The sequence below is a fragment of the Thermobia domestica genome, chromosome 2 (assembly GCF_964235325.1).
Source record: "Thermobia domestica chromosome 2, izTheDome1.hap1.1, whole genome shotgun sequence".
NCBI lineage: Eukaryota > Metazoa > Arthropoda > Insecta > Zygentoma > Lepismatidae > Thermobia > Thermobia domestica.
Genome location: NC_137455.1, coordinates 63,121,468 through 63,136,132, shown reverse-complemented (window position 1 = coordinate 63,136,132; position 14,665 = coordinate 63,121,468). Strand labels below are relative to the sequence as shown.

At 36.1% G+C, this 14,665-nt stretch overlaps 3 protein-coding genes across 3 annotated transcripts; all 3 read right to left on the bottom strand.

The window, feature by feature from the left end:
* Positions 1 to 2,516: 2,516 nt before the first annotated feature.
* LOC145679036 (uncharacterized) lies at positions 2,517 to 3,254 on the bottom strand. The gene has a single exon (XM_081749636.1). The coding sequence runs from the start codon at positions 3,252 to 3,254 to the stop codon at positions 2,517 to 2,519; it is 738 nt and encodes a 245-aa protein (XP_081605762.1).
* A 3-nt stretch (positions 3,255 to 3,257) lies between these two features.
* LOC145679035 (uncharacterized) lies at positions 3,258 to 5,564 on the bottom strand. Its single transcript, XM_081749635.1, has 2 exons — positions 4,991 to 5,564; positions 3,258 to 4,645 (listed from the first exon to the last, which is right to left on the bottom strand). Exons 1-2 carry the CDS (start codon positions 5,562 to 5,564, stop codon positions 3,258 to 3,260), a joined length of 1,962 nt encoding a protein of 653 aa, XP_081605761.1.
* A 36-nt stretch (positions 5,565 to 5,600) lies between these two features.
* LOC145679034 (uncharacterized) lies at positions 5,601 to 7,106 on the bottom strand. Its single transcript, XM_081749634.1, has one exon. It carries the CDS (start codon positions 7,104 to 7,106, stop codon positions 5,601 to 5,603), a length of 1,506 nt encoding a protein of 501 aa, XP_081605760.1.
* Between the last annotated feature and the right edge of the window lie 7,559 nt (positions 7,107 to 14,665).

The following is a 14,665-nucleotide window of genomic DNA, read 5'->3' as shown; positions in this document are numbered from 1 at the left end:
TTATCCAAAATAGCTACAATTAAAAATGGAGGTAATTTACAGATCAGATATACAATCTAATTGTATATAAGGCTCCCGACGAGGACTTCTTAAATTGATTACAATTGAAGAAAGAATCCTCGACCGTTACATATCTTAGCTACATGGTTACCTTACTTTCCGAATAGCCGTCACAAATATATATATATATATATCATTTTGTCTCAACAATAATCTTACATTCATTTAATAATCAATTTCATTTTAATTTTATAATATTATCGACGAAGAGGACTTATTCATAATACGATCCTTTTGCTGATTATTCAGGTTCTAAAATAGATTATTTAATTCAATATCGTCGGAGCTCATAGACAAATTAAATTAAAGTATATTGAAATATTACATAACATATTTCTTCCATTTGGGCATATTTAAGATTATTTTGAAAACATAATGACGATAAGTGAAGCGCATTACAAAGAAATCATAGCAATACTCAAAGTAAAACAAAACAAGACTTGATATCCGTATTTGTTTACATTAAGAACATTATTTATATTATATGTATAGAATTCAAACAAAGTACGAATGACAAATGAAATCTACGATATTTAAAATGAAATAAAACAAAACAAAACAAAACAACTGAATGTTTTTGACGGATGACATAACTTTAGCTTAGGTTACATTACCAAAAGATTCGATTAGGTTACATTGAATGGCATTTTGATTTTGAGAATTTCTGCCACTTATGAAGTTATTACGGAATCCATTTCAAGAAAAATTAGATATATTGTTTGCCGGATTTCTAAATGTTGTACGATTATTATTTCTATTTCTTCTAAAATTAGGTTCGGTTCTATTACCGGTATAATTGAATCTATCATTACTTCTTACATTAGGACTACATTCTTCACACACATTGATATTTCAGATTGGAATATGATTGGCTTGGCTTCGGTTGTTATTAGTTTGGTTTCGATTAGTGTTACTTTGCATCATTGATTGATTTTCAAAATTTTGTACTATCAGAATTAGATGATTGAAATTAATACATTGTGCACAAATCAATATTTGCTGCAACCTAAAAGCCAACCAACAATATCTGGATTGATGCTATGATTTGTGATTCCTGTTGGTATGGATTCATTAATTTCACCTCATTATATACGGAAATCACAATATCAGTAAGATTCTGATCAATTTTGGGATCATACCGTCTATTTCGAACCAAAGGGTCTCGGTTTGCCAACATAGTCATTCTCAAAATTTTAAAGCAGTGCGTTCTGAAAATCTAAATAATTGCGTAAACTCCCACTGATCGCTTTGAACCAAAAAACAGCAGGGTGGTAGTAAAACGTGTGGTGAAATCTTAAGAAATTTAGACGTGTCTACTCTAATTAAATCGAATTCTTCTTCGAACTTTTCTAAAAATACATTGGCAGATATGTCTTCTGACCTTCCACGAAATTTCGTTAAAGACATTATTTCACTAAATCTGAAATGGTGATGATTATGAGACTGTTCCAAATGATTATATTTTACGTATATGGTTTACGTATACGGCGATGAGTAAATTACGGTCTTCTTTCTTCTTTCCCGGTGCTAGAAGCACTATCCTCCATCTCAATACCGCTTTCCGGTATATCACTTTCTTCCAAAGCTAATCTGGGTTCATTCGGCCTATGGTCGCTATTGTTGATCTGATCAGGATTATCATTTATGGTAATGATCCTTTCCTTGATAGTGTTTATTTCTTCCTGTAGACCTAATATTTTAATTTGGTTGCTATACTCATTAACTTGGGTTTCAAAGACATCCACTGAACTCTGTACAATTGTAAATACATGTAAAATTTGTTCCATCCTACAGTCTGTTCGTTTTAGTTTAGTGTTCATTTGCTGCTTAATTTGTTCAAATTTGCTATCCATTTGTTGAAACCTAATATCCATTTATTGTTTGCTGTGTCAGTTACTCAAATTTAGTATACATTTGCTGTGACAAAGAATGACCTAGCTGTTTTATAAGGTCAGTCACATTCGTCGATGTATTCCTTTTGTGTAGGCGCTGGTTTCTTAATAATTCTTCGACGTTGCTTTGAGACTGTTCAATATATTTGTATTTCATAACACACAAGATTATATGAATTCAAAAAATACAAACAAAGTTGCTAGATGAACATTATTATATGTAGATTAATGCGATATTAACACAATACACGTAGCTACCGTTGCTTTCTTGGTGTCACGTTTTTACACACACACTCACCCCTGCTGGGGAGAAAAAGTATTAGTTTTTATGTTGCTGCCTTTTCATTTACTTACTGGCGTTAGTTTTTATTGAGAAGAACGCTCAGTTCTGAACATACCGCCCGCCTTGAAGGAATTCCTTCAACAAATCTATGAATGATTAATTTGGTTCATGAACTTAATATACACAACAATAGATAACACAAGTTATGAATGAATGATATAAACATAAACAGAATAATGCAATGAATCACAGAATGTACACACTATGAATACACCAACACATTAACTCTCCTTAGGAAGCGGGCACAATTGACGAATAGATCTTGTTGTTGTACCTCTGGTAGTTTTCACTGTCGCCACTCGTACTATTCCGTCCTTCCCAGGAAACAATTGCACAATACGTCCAGTTTTCCATTTTAGAGGTGGAATGTTATCTTCTTTGATGAGCACTAAATCACCTTCCAGAAGGTTGGGGAATTTTCTTCTCCACTTGGATCGTTCTAGAAGACTTGATAGATACTCCTTTGACCATCTGGACCAAAATTGTTGATGAAGTTGTTGTATGTGTTGCCATCTCGAAAGTCTGTTGACAGGAATATTTTTCAAGTTAGGTTCTGACATGGTAGTGAGTGCGTCGCCTATTAGGAAATGACCAGATGTTAAAGGATGTAGGTCGTTTGGATCATTTGATAATGGTGTTAGGGGTCTAGAGTTTAAGCAAGCCTCAATCAGAGTCAAAAAAGTGTTCATCTCTTCGTAGGTGAGTGAAGCATTCCCCACAACTCTCATTAAATGGTATTTGAGAGATTTAATTGATGATTCCCATAAGCCTCCAAAGTTTGGTGATCTTGCTGGAATAAAAACCCACGTGATGTTATCAGCCGCTAGAAAGTTATGTAATTTTTCTTTATGGTGTTCTGATTCAAATAAAGTCTTCAATTCTTGTAGTTCCCTTCTTGCACCAACGAAGTTACTTGCATTGTCAGAATACAGTTTAGCGCATTTTCCTCGACGAGCCATAAATCACTTTAATGCTCCAATAAACACCTCTGTAGTTAGATCACTAACAAGTTCAATGTGAACCGCCTTAGTCGCAAAACACACGAAAAGTGCTATGTATGCCTTATGGAGTTTGGCTCCCCTTCGGTTACTCGATTTAAGGTAAATGGGCCCACAGTAGTCAACACCGCTGTGAAGAAATGGTCTTGTTGGTTGAACTCTGTCAGCTGGTAGATCTCCCATCATCTGTTTACCATCTTTAGGATTGTTTCTGAAACATGTGACACACTGATGCACAACTTGACGAACCAAGTTACGTCCACGTATTGGCCAATATGATTGTCGCAAGGATGATAACAATAATTGAGGCCCGGCATGCAATAGCTTCTTATGTTCTTCTTGAGCGATTAACTTTGTCAAATTGCAGTTAGCTGGAAGTACAATAGGGTGTTTCTGTCCTTCAGTAAGATCTGCTGCATTTAATCTTCCTCCGACTCTGATGATTTGCCTCTCATCCAAGTATGGGTTCAAATTTCTCAGTTGACTTTGGTTGTCGACTTCCTTTCCTGATCTCAATGCATTTAATACCTTGTGAAAGGCTTGTTGTTGTGATAGTTTAATAAGACATTCGAGTGTTTCATGTAATTCACTTACTGTAAGATGTCCATGCTGTCTGTCACAATTAGATCTTCTCATGTTGTGCGCAAATCGTAGGCAATTAGCAGTTACACGTTGCAATCTTCTTAATGATGAATATCTGTCTAAGAGTTGACACGGTGTTGTAGAAACCATTACTGCTGTATTCTTTTGTCGCTCGGGAACATCGCTTAGGTCACAAACATCTTCCCTCGTCTGTAAGTCTAATTTCTCAGATAACCAGGAAGGCCCATGCCACCATAATTCATTATCAAGAATTTCTGACGGTGTTAATCCTCTCGATATATGATCTGCTGGATTCTCCTCTGTTCTGATGTGTCTCCATTCATAGCTACAAGTCAACTGTTGAATTTCCGCCACACGATTTGCAACATACGTCTTCCATTGAGAACAAGGTCCTCTTATCCATGCTAATACAATGGTGGAATCTGACCATAAAACAACCTTATCGATCTTGCAGTGTAATGCTTGTATTACTTTCTGAGTTAGCTGTGCAAGTAACAAAGCTGCACAAAGTTCTAGGCGAGGAATAGTTGTCTTCTTCAAAGGTGCTACTCGAGATTTTGAACATAGTAAGTTTGCTGTGAATTTTCCATTTTTTGTACTAGATGTTACATATATACAAGCTCCATATCCATTCTGAGATCCGTCGCAAAATCCGTGAATTTCTACCTGCGATTGTGTTTCTTGAATAACCTTCCGCTGAACATGTAGTGATTCCAAATCTTGAAGTTGCTGCTTAAAAGTTTCCCACTCTGAATGCAATGGGGCTGGAACTTCTTCATCCCAATTCAATTTTAATTTCCACAAACGTTGCAGAAATATTTTTGCCTTAAGAATAACTGGTCCTATTAATCCTAAGGGATCAAATATGCTCGCTACTGTAGCAATAATAGTCCTCTTTGTGATTTGTTGAGGGTTGTTTCTTGGTTTGACAGAGAAAGAAAATGTGTCTTTAATGGGATTCCACAACAATCCTAAACTTCTTGTGATGCAATCATCATTTGGTTGAATGGTGAAATTTGATTCTTGAAGTTCACTGGGTATTTTTGAAAGGAGTGAAGTGTCGTTGCTACACCATTTTCTCAAACAAAACCCACCTCTTTGTAGAAGAATTGTGAGTTGACCCTGTAATTCATGTAGTTCCTTCTTCGTGTTTGTCCCTGTTTGAAGATCATCAATATAGAAATCCCTCATTACAACTTCTGCTGCCTTAGGTAAATTCTTCTTCTCTTCTATGGCAAGTTGCTGAAGACATCTAGTGGCTAGAAAAGGAGCTGCTGCAATACCATATGTTACAGTTTTGAGTCGATATATCTTTATTGCTTCTTGAGGGTTTTCTCTCCACAGTATTTTCTGGTAGTTTGCATCTGAATCATGTACCCTAATGTTGCGATACATCTTCTCCACATCAGCTGTCATGACGTATTGATGTTGCCTGAATCTTGCTATAGAAAATAATTCTTCTTGGATTGTAGGCCTGACCCTCATCGTGTCATTTAATGAAAGTCCAGAAGTTGTTTTGCACGATGCATCAAATACAACCCTGAGTTTGGTAGTAGTACTGGTCTCCTTCATAACGCAATGTTGGGGAAGATAGTAGTCTGGCATCATTGTATCGCTCTCTGCTCTAGTTATTTTTTCCATATGGCCCAAATCTTCGTACTCTTTCATGAACGCTATATATGCCTTTTTTTTTCTCAGGATCCTTCATAACCCTTTTTCCACTGAATAAAGTCTTCTCGTTGCAATCTCCTTGGATTTACCAAGATTCCCCAGATTTTCTTTAAAGGGAAGTCTGACGACGAATCTCCCAGTCTCGTCTCTCCGGCGTGTTTCTTTGAAGTGTCTCTCACATTCTGCCTGCTCTTGACTTAATGGATGTTTCATTGAACGTTCTTCTATCGTCCAGAATTTTTGTAATTGCTCGTGTATTTTTTCTGTTGTGGAAAGGTGACATACATTTGTCGAAATGTGTGGTTGATTGTCTATTTTTTCAGCTACAATCCAACCAAACAATGTTTTGTGCAAGGTTGGATACCCTGCCTTGAGTTTTATTTGCCCTTCACAAAGTAGAGCAAAGAATACTTCCGCCCCCAATAACATGTCAATACGCTGTGGTATGTTGAAGCTAGGATCTGCTAATTCAATGTTGGAAGGTATTTCCCACGATGACGTGTCTACATGAACCATAGGCAAGTCTTGTGATATTTGCGGCAATATGATGAAGTCTAATGTGGCTGAATAATTTTTATGTCTTGACTTAATTGTAGCCTGAACGCTATGGCATGACCTTGTATTAGCATTACCTATACCATTTATGTGTACAACGCTATTTCTCTTCGCTAGTCCCAATAATTGAACCATTCTGTTTGTTAGGAAGTTGGACTGAGAAGCACAATCGAGAAGTGTTCGACACATTTGAAAATTACCCTGTTTATCTTTAACATATACTACAGCTGTGGATAGCATAAAGCTTGGTGGTCTCCTAAGATTCTGCGGTACACTGTTTGTAGAACGAATATTCTTACCTTCACATTCCTCCTCGAGTGATGTTGTTGCAGCGAGCGTGTTTTGACCTTGACCTATTTCCCTTTCATCTTGTGGTTCATTCGCTCTAGTGGGCGATGGACAACGCGAGTAGTGCAGTAATGTGTTATGCTTTTTATTGCATATTTTACAATTACCTGATAAGCACTCATTTGCCTTATGCGCTCGTTTGAGACAATTTATACACAAAGAAAGACGTTTAACTTCTCTAATTCTATCTAATATAGATTTTCTCAAGAATGATTGGCATTGAAATAATTTGTGTGAACCTTTACAGCTGGGACATGCATTGTTGTCGGAATACGTTACGTGTGCTGTCGTTGAGTAAGAACTCTTTTTGATTGCCTTATTTGTTTGTTGATATTTGTTATTTGGAACTGAGGGTGTCTCTTTAGGTCTACGCTTATTATCAACTGCGTCTAAAACTTGGCGACGCTGTTGTAAAAATTGTGTCAGCTGTGACATGCTCGGTAATTCATTCGTTGATTGTGTTTTCTCCCACTCCTTATGTGTTGTATTGTCTAGTTTGGTCGCAATCAAATAAATAAGTAATGCATCCCAGCTTTCTGTCGATTGACCTAATGATTTTAAAGCCCTCAAATGTTTTACTGTGCTGTCTAAAAGAGATTTAAGCGAAACAGCCGACTCACGTTCCATCATTGGCATTTCAAATAAAGCTTTGACGTGTTTGTTAACAATATACTTTTTGTTTTCAAAACGTTCTTTGAGTAAAGTCCATGCTACGTCATAGTTTTCAGAAGAAATTTCCAAGGCTTGTATTACTTCAAGCGCCTCCCCACGTAGAGAAGAACGTAAATAATAAAAATTTTGCACTAGCTGCAATGTGCTATTGTTATGTATTAATGCCTGGAACGTGTCATAGAACGACAACCACTCATCGTAGCTTCCAGAAAAGGTCGGAAGGTTTATCACCGGCAACCTAACTGATGGATTAGAATTGCTTGCTTCATTGTTTTCATTTTTCTTTGCACTGGAGCTGTGTTGATTTATGAACACTTCCGCCTTAGCTGCTAAATCAAAATAAGTACTCTCGAATTCCTCTCTTTCTTGCGTTTCCTGATCAATTTCTGATTAACCCTGTAACATTTCTATTTCGGATTGTATTGCATCAAATTCATCATAGCACTGTTTTATTTTCTCGTAACGTAACACTAACTGCGTAATATTCTGATCGTCTGTAAAACTATCTACAAAAGGTTTAAAACGAGTGAGTTTGGCCTTAATTTGACCTCTCTTGAAAACTAATTCTTTCATTCTGTCCGTCATGCTTCACTCAAATTAAATACACTTTTAACACTTACGTTCTAAATGAGGCTTTGCTATTACAGGCTTATTTTGTATAAGTAATACAAGGATAATATTACATTGAAATATGCACTCACTACCTACCTTGTTAACTGCACTGTAGAATCCTGATCCGGCGTGGATGGACCATTTGGTCGATGTAATCCTTTTGTGTAGGCGCTGGTTTCTTAATAATTCTTCGACGTTGCTTTGAGACTGTTCAATATATTTGTATTTCATAACACACAAGATTACATGAATTCAAAAAATACAAACAAAGTTGCTAGATGAACATTATTATATGTAGATTAATGCGATATTAACACAATACACGTAGCTACCGTTGCTTTCTTGGTGTCACGTTTTTACACACACACACTCACCCCTGCTGGGGAGAAATAGTTTTTATGTTGCTGCCTCTTCATTTACTTACTGGCGTTAGTTTTTATTGAGAAGAACGCTCAGTTCTGAACAGTATCCGATCCTGGTATTCCAACATCACTCACTTCATCATTATTACTTTCGACCCTGGGTAAATCCATTTTAATATTCTTATAAATTTTCCTTTTACTTCTCAGTAAAGTGTACTCCGTGTTGGCAATTATTTATGAGTTTGCTTACTTTACTTCACACAAATCTCAAGGTTCCTTAGCAAAAAACACCATCTAAATGTATATAACGTTATTTAAGGATTTCCTTTTGTTACATATATTGCCCACAGTTCTAGTAAGTCAACAAGATTAGGTACGTTAATTTAAACACTTAATTGCAAAAACTAACAATCGCCTACCTTGGAAATTAAGCTCGTCAAATATATAGAACTCCTTTTATTCTCAAAATTCCATGAATGATAATATTTTTATTGTCATAGAAACACGAAACAAACAATTTTCTCAAGTTATAATCCCTGCCATTACATGAACATTAATTTATCTCAGTATATATTCTACATTTCTTCTTCTTCTTCTTGATAAAATATTGTGCACTTTTAAGCACAGTTGCCCAAAATACCTACAATTAAAAATGGAAGTAATTTATAAATCAGATATACAATCTCGTTGTACATTGCTGTGAGGCCCTCCGAGAAGTATCTCAGCGGGAACTGCAAGTACCGCCAAGATATTCAAGATATCCCGCAATAAAACAAGTTGGTAGCAACCTGCGGCTTCACCAGCGTTTATCGACTTTCATTTCTACATATATATATCTACATCGTTTTCCTTGAGTCGTTAGAATGTTTTCGACTTCAACTTGACATGTCTTAAATAAATTAAGAGAAAGAACACATGTGCCCCATTCCGTACCAACTTCGCTTAATTTGGCCAACCGGAAAGCAACGCATAACCTCTATTGAGAAATGAAGTGCTGTACTTATTATCTCAAACTAAAACTTCCTTTTTCGTTGCGTTGAGGTAAACCCATACGAAATTAGACTCATGATGTTCATTACAATTGATGTGAAAAATATGTGTATTTGAGATATTGTGGGTGACTTTTTGTCTTACATTTGCGTTTCACTCTTTGTCTTTTCGTCTGAAAATAGAACTAGACAAAATGACTGGCTGGTCGGAAATTATGAGTTTACTAGAATTCTCTTTAAACAACCACCCTATCTGTATAGTCTTCTGAAAATTAATGTGTTATTGAAGAACGAAGGCGAACATCATGATTGAAGATAAAACAAACAGACAGTAAGAAGGTAAGAAAGTACTGCATGATTTGGTATGTTAAATATAAGTGGCTGGATACAACAAAAAGATTTATTGCTTTTATTGCCTTATAATTTATGGTGAAAGAGAATGGACCAAAAAATGAATTATCTCCTCGAGGAAAAAGCACGTTTAAAGCAACAGAACATCAGGGGTTTGAAAAACAAATAAAAACAATGAAAATTAATATTTGTTATACCGAGCGTCTACAAACGCTAAAACATAAAGTAACAACTAACAGAATTGTAGGTCGTTTAATTCAAGTTGTTTGGTTACTCGATAAACAGGTATTATCTTTCAGAGACATTTTGGGAACGTTCAATCTGACAAGAAGGAAATAATATGAAATTGTATTTGTTAGCATAAAGTAGCAATTTATGAGAAAACATTTAGTCCAATTCTGTTACTAAGGGAGATCAAGTGATAGCCTATACAGGGTGGCTCAAAAGTAGGTATACACCCCTGCATTGATCTAGTATAACATTCTATTTTATAGGCTTATTTGCTTCGGTTCTTCTAAGCTTAAGGTATGAGTAAAAGGACGTTAAAACCAAATAATAAAGAAACTAAGTCTACCTGATGGATAACAATATGAAATGATATATAATGCAATGAGCTGATCAGTACAATATTGTATACCTACTTTTGGGCTACCCTGTACAAAACAACTTGATTGAATGTATGCCATGTGTTTTCAACAATATAATGAATGTTGAAATTTTAGGAGCAGATTTTGTAGACAAAACAACACTTTCTTCTTGTAAAGCGGAGATAAGTAGTATAGTGCGATATTGCCTAAATGATAAGAACAAGCGAAATTCGTACGGTTGTTCGATGTGTCACGTGGGAAGGGCACAAGGAATGTCAGATATCGCCAGGGTTGCCAACTTTCCTTAAGAAAAATTTGGACGGGACAAGCGGTGTTGGAGCCCCCTTCCTCCTCCCAGAGCTGACAACACGAACGGCGAAAACAATGTAAATAATTAACTGAATAACACGAACCTGAATGAATTATTTTTTATTTTCCTACCCACTGTTCATCATTAAGTATAAACGATATACATCATATGCAACAAATTCAAATTAAAACAAATGCAAGTTATTTAATATAAACAAAATTCAGAGAAAAATTACATAGATTTTGTATGACAAATGTGTGCATAACATTGTTAAAGAAGTGCTGACAAAAGTATTACTAAATTCAAGTATTGTTCTTTGGCTAACATCATACAACAAATTCAAACCAAAACAATTGTAATTTATTTAACATAAAAAAGTTTATAAAGAAAACTATATATAGAATGTTTTGTTTTTATCACAAACAAATAAGTTCCTTTAAAGAATGGCTGACTATCAATTAAACAAGTCTTTTCTTTGGCTTGGAGGCCACCCATTTAAGTGAACACTAGTGTTATTGTCAGTGTAGTAGATGTCGCTTTTATAAAGAGGTTGCAAAAACAATATTTTTAACGTTGCATAGAATATACTATCATCATAATCGGCTAGATTATCAACTCAAAACAATTAGGTAATAAACTATAAATTAAAAACGAGCTGCTATTTCTTCTCGAGTCAAATTAGAACACATTTTTTTAAAAATTGATTATAAGCATAAAACTGTGTACGTAAAAGAATAAGTTATTGCTCTGTAAAAATAACCCAGTAAAATATTAATTAAATTTGAAAATCGATAGATCGGGACAATATGCGTCTCGGTGAGTGTCCGGTCGGGACGCGGGACAAATAAATCAGAAATTGGTACAGAATCGGGACGGTTGACAACCGTGGATATCACTGTTGTTATTGAAACACAATGCAGAAAAAAAGTTGTGCATCAAACGTATAACTTCGCGTCTATGACGTCTGCTTTAAAAGAAAATGTACAGTATTATGCGAATGCCCGTAGTTAGAGCTTAGTATTAGACATACGCGTTACAGAAATCTAAATCATGTCCGAATTTGCTGTGGTCTATTCGTTCTTTTAAGGATTAATAAAGAGTATGAAATGAAATGAAATCTTTCTGTTTAACGTCCGACAGCTAGGCCCGTTATTATAAGGGAGACTGATGATTGAGGTAAGTGAATCATGATTGAACACTTGGTGGAATGAGAATGTGGGAGGAATCGGGAGTACGCAGAGAAAACCAACAGACACGATATTGTTAATCATAAACTTATATGGCCTTGATTCAAACCAGGAGCCCCACACATCAGAGGTAAGCGCAAAGGTCAACAAAAGGAAACTGAACTATTGAGAGACCATGGCTTCCATCTTCCCCACCCCGTAAAGTTGAAACAATTAAGTCGTTTTATGGCAAATTCAGATCAGTTATGAGCCACACGCGCAAATTTGATTATGATAATTGGAATCGGAATATAATAAGAATTGCCCGTCGTCTACAATTACGTTTAAATTCATGTGAATTTATTTTTATGATATACTTTTACAGTAAAATATTTACGTTTACTGAAAATCAACTTCTTATTTTGCAAACGGAAATTTACTTCTGATTTTACACTACACTACAAAGAAGTCATGCAAACATTGCCTGTGTTCAGAAGAGACTGTGCACGAATTACTTGTAAGATACTATTGGTTCGTTGAAGTTTGGAGATAAGAAAAATCAAAGCTTGAAAGCACTATCCTACGAAAGTTTGAATACACTTGCAGTTCAGACGGAAAAGAGTTTTCGTGAGTTGTGTTAGTTTTCGTTATGTAAATTTTTTTGCTTCCAGAAAAAATAATCTCTCGACTATTTGTGGAACTGGGTGGCCCTGCGTCTGCAGACAATTTGTATAAATGATCAAAAATGATAAAAAGTCAGCACGAAAACGCTTTTCGAAAACTTGAATTGATCATTGAAAAAAAAGACTTATGTTTTATAGCATAGGCAAATATAACATAGGCCTACGCCTTTTTCCAATTACCGATCTAATTTGAATTTACAGTAACGGGCCTACAAATAAAATTACGACTTAATAAAAAGACAAGTTTGTTATTCTACTTTAACATAAAATATCGTTCAATAGTTTTTGCTTATTCTATCATTGTAGATTTTCCTTTAGAAAAGAAGACGGGTTTTAATCGGTAGTGTACTCTATTTCTATTTGTTTTACGGGTATATTAGTTAAATATCAAGTTTTGTATATTAAATTATTATGAAAATGCTTTTTTAACCCTCGGATGCATGTCGCTTTTTTTCTACACTTTTACATATGTGGGGTCAATTTGACCCCACGCAATATTTGGTTGATAATAATATAACATAGTATGCATGTTAGGTTAATTAGATTACGTTAGGTTTGGTTAAGTTAGGTAATGCGGAGGTATGTTAAGTTTGTTTAGATTAGGTTACATTAGGCAAGGTATATAGTTCAGGTTATCGCGTTTTATTCATTAATATAAGGAATAAACCAATTACAAATATTGTTCAGATATTTTAACTGTTTTCCTCTTCCTCGCTTTCCGAATAGTTAAAAATAGTTCACTCTTCTTCATATTAATATGAGTAACAGTTCACTTACACTTATCCGAGCTGCAATTCAGTACCATAATCTTACTTGAAACAAAAGATTTCTTGAGCAAGGAAAACAACACTAAATATGAAGAAAGTACCCATGTTTTGGCTTTGTCACATCAATACACATCACTGACATTCAGAACACACTACTAACACACTACTATGAAATTTGCACACATACTTCTCACATCTGCTGCAACGCTGTGATGTCTTCCTGTCCTCTTCCCTTGTACAGATCTGACATCTTACTCTCTTGTTCGAAGATGTAGGAGCCAATGCCTTTGTTTCCCTCTCTACACCGCAGAGTTTCATCGCATCAATCACTGGTTTCTTTAGGTTCAAACTGTGGCACCTCAGCCTGATGTGAGGAAGAATCAGTTCGTTCGCCAACTCAGTTAGAAAGACACGGCGCTTGTGACTGATCCCTGAATGATAATCCGGATGTTGTGATAAGTAGCATGTGTATGCATTGAGAGCGCCTACGTTGATTACATTATAAAAGAGGGCCATTGGCCAGCGACGCGTCTGTCTCCTACAGGTGTATGTTTGAACCAATTTGTCCATGGCGTCAACTCCACTCTTTGTTTGGTTGTAAAATTTTATGATTTCTGGCTTCTTCTTGGAATCTTCCTCATCCACGCCTGTGTCATGATGCATGGTGCTGAGTAGAATGACGTTCTTATTCTTTTTCGGTACGTAGCTTACTAGGGTAACACCTTTATTGAAGACGAATTGTGATGTGCTAGGCTGTCTTGACTTAACATTGACCAGCGCAGGTGGAATTTCACGTCTGTTTTTCTTTATTGTACCAACAATAGTTACATTTTGTACCAACAGTTCCTTAGCTAAATCATAACTTGTGAAAAACTGATCAGTTGTGATATTACTGCCGGAGTTCCGCAGCGTGTAGCACAATGTCTTCACGACGTTGCTGGCGAGGTTAGTTTGAACTGGTTCCCCTGGCTGTCGTCCCAAGTACACTAAACCGTCTTTTGCTTAAAAGTTCTCAGCATCACACAACCAGAAGATCTTAATGCCGTATTTACCTGGTTTACTTGGCATATACTGCACAAACTTGCATCTCCCACGGAAAGGCACTAACTGTTCATCAATCGTGAGGAAAACTCCGGGAACCATAACTTTTCGACAATTTTCTATGAAAAGTGTCCAGATATATCGAAATGCAGCCATGTGATCAGTTTCCAGACGCAAAGCGCGGGTTCGCTTGTCATCGAACCGGAGCAGTCTTCTGATATCTTCGAAACGATTCACGCCAAAAGTTGCTTTGTATTTCGGATTAGCGAATTTGTTGAGAAAAAGTTGGCGAATAGGAACATCCCAACTTCTCTCAGTACCTGCGATAAGAAGGATGCCAATAAAAGCCTGAAGCTCTTCTAATGTTAGGTCAGTCCACTTTTTCACTGATTTCACTGATTTCACTGATTTCACTGCCTTCACTGCATGGTTCTTCCTTCTAAATTCGTGCACTGCACAATTTCCTCCAAAATGTTACGGGAAATGAACAAATCAAAGGCATCTTTGGGTGACGTCAAGACAAAGCCCCGCGGGAGACCTTGTACATTCCTTACGATGTTGTGCCTAGCAGTCTGGTGAACACCGGGTGGTTTGCTTTTCCACTCAATTCCATTCTTCGAAATCATACCGAAAGACGCTTGCTCATCCCTTGCAT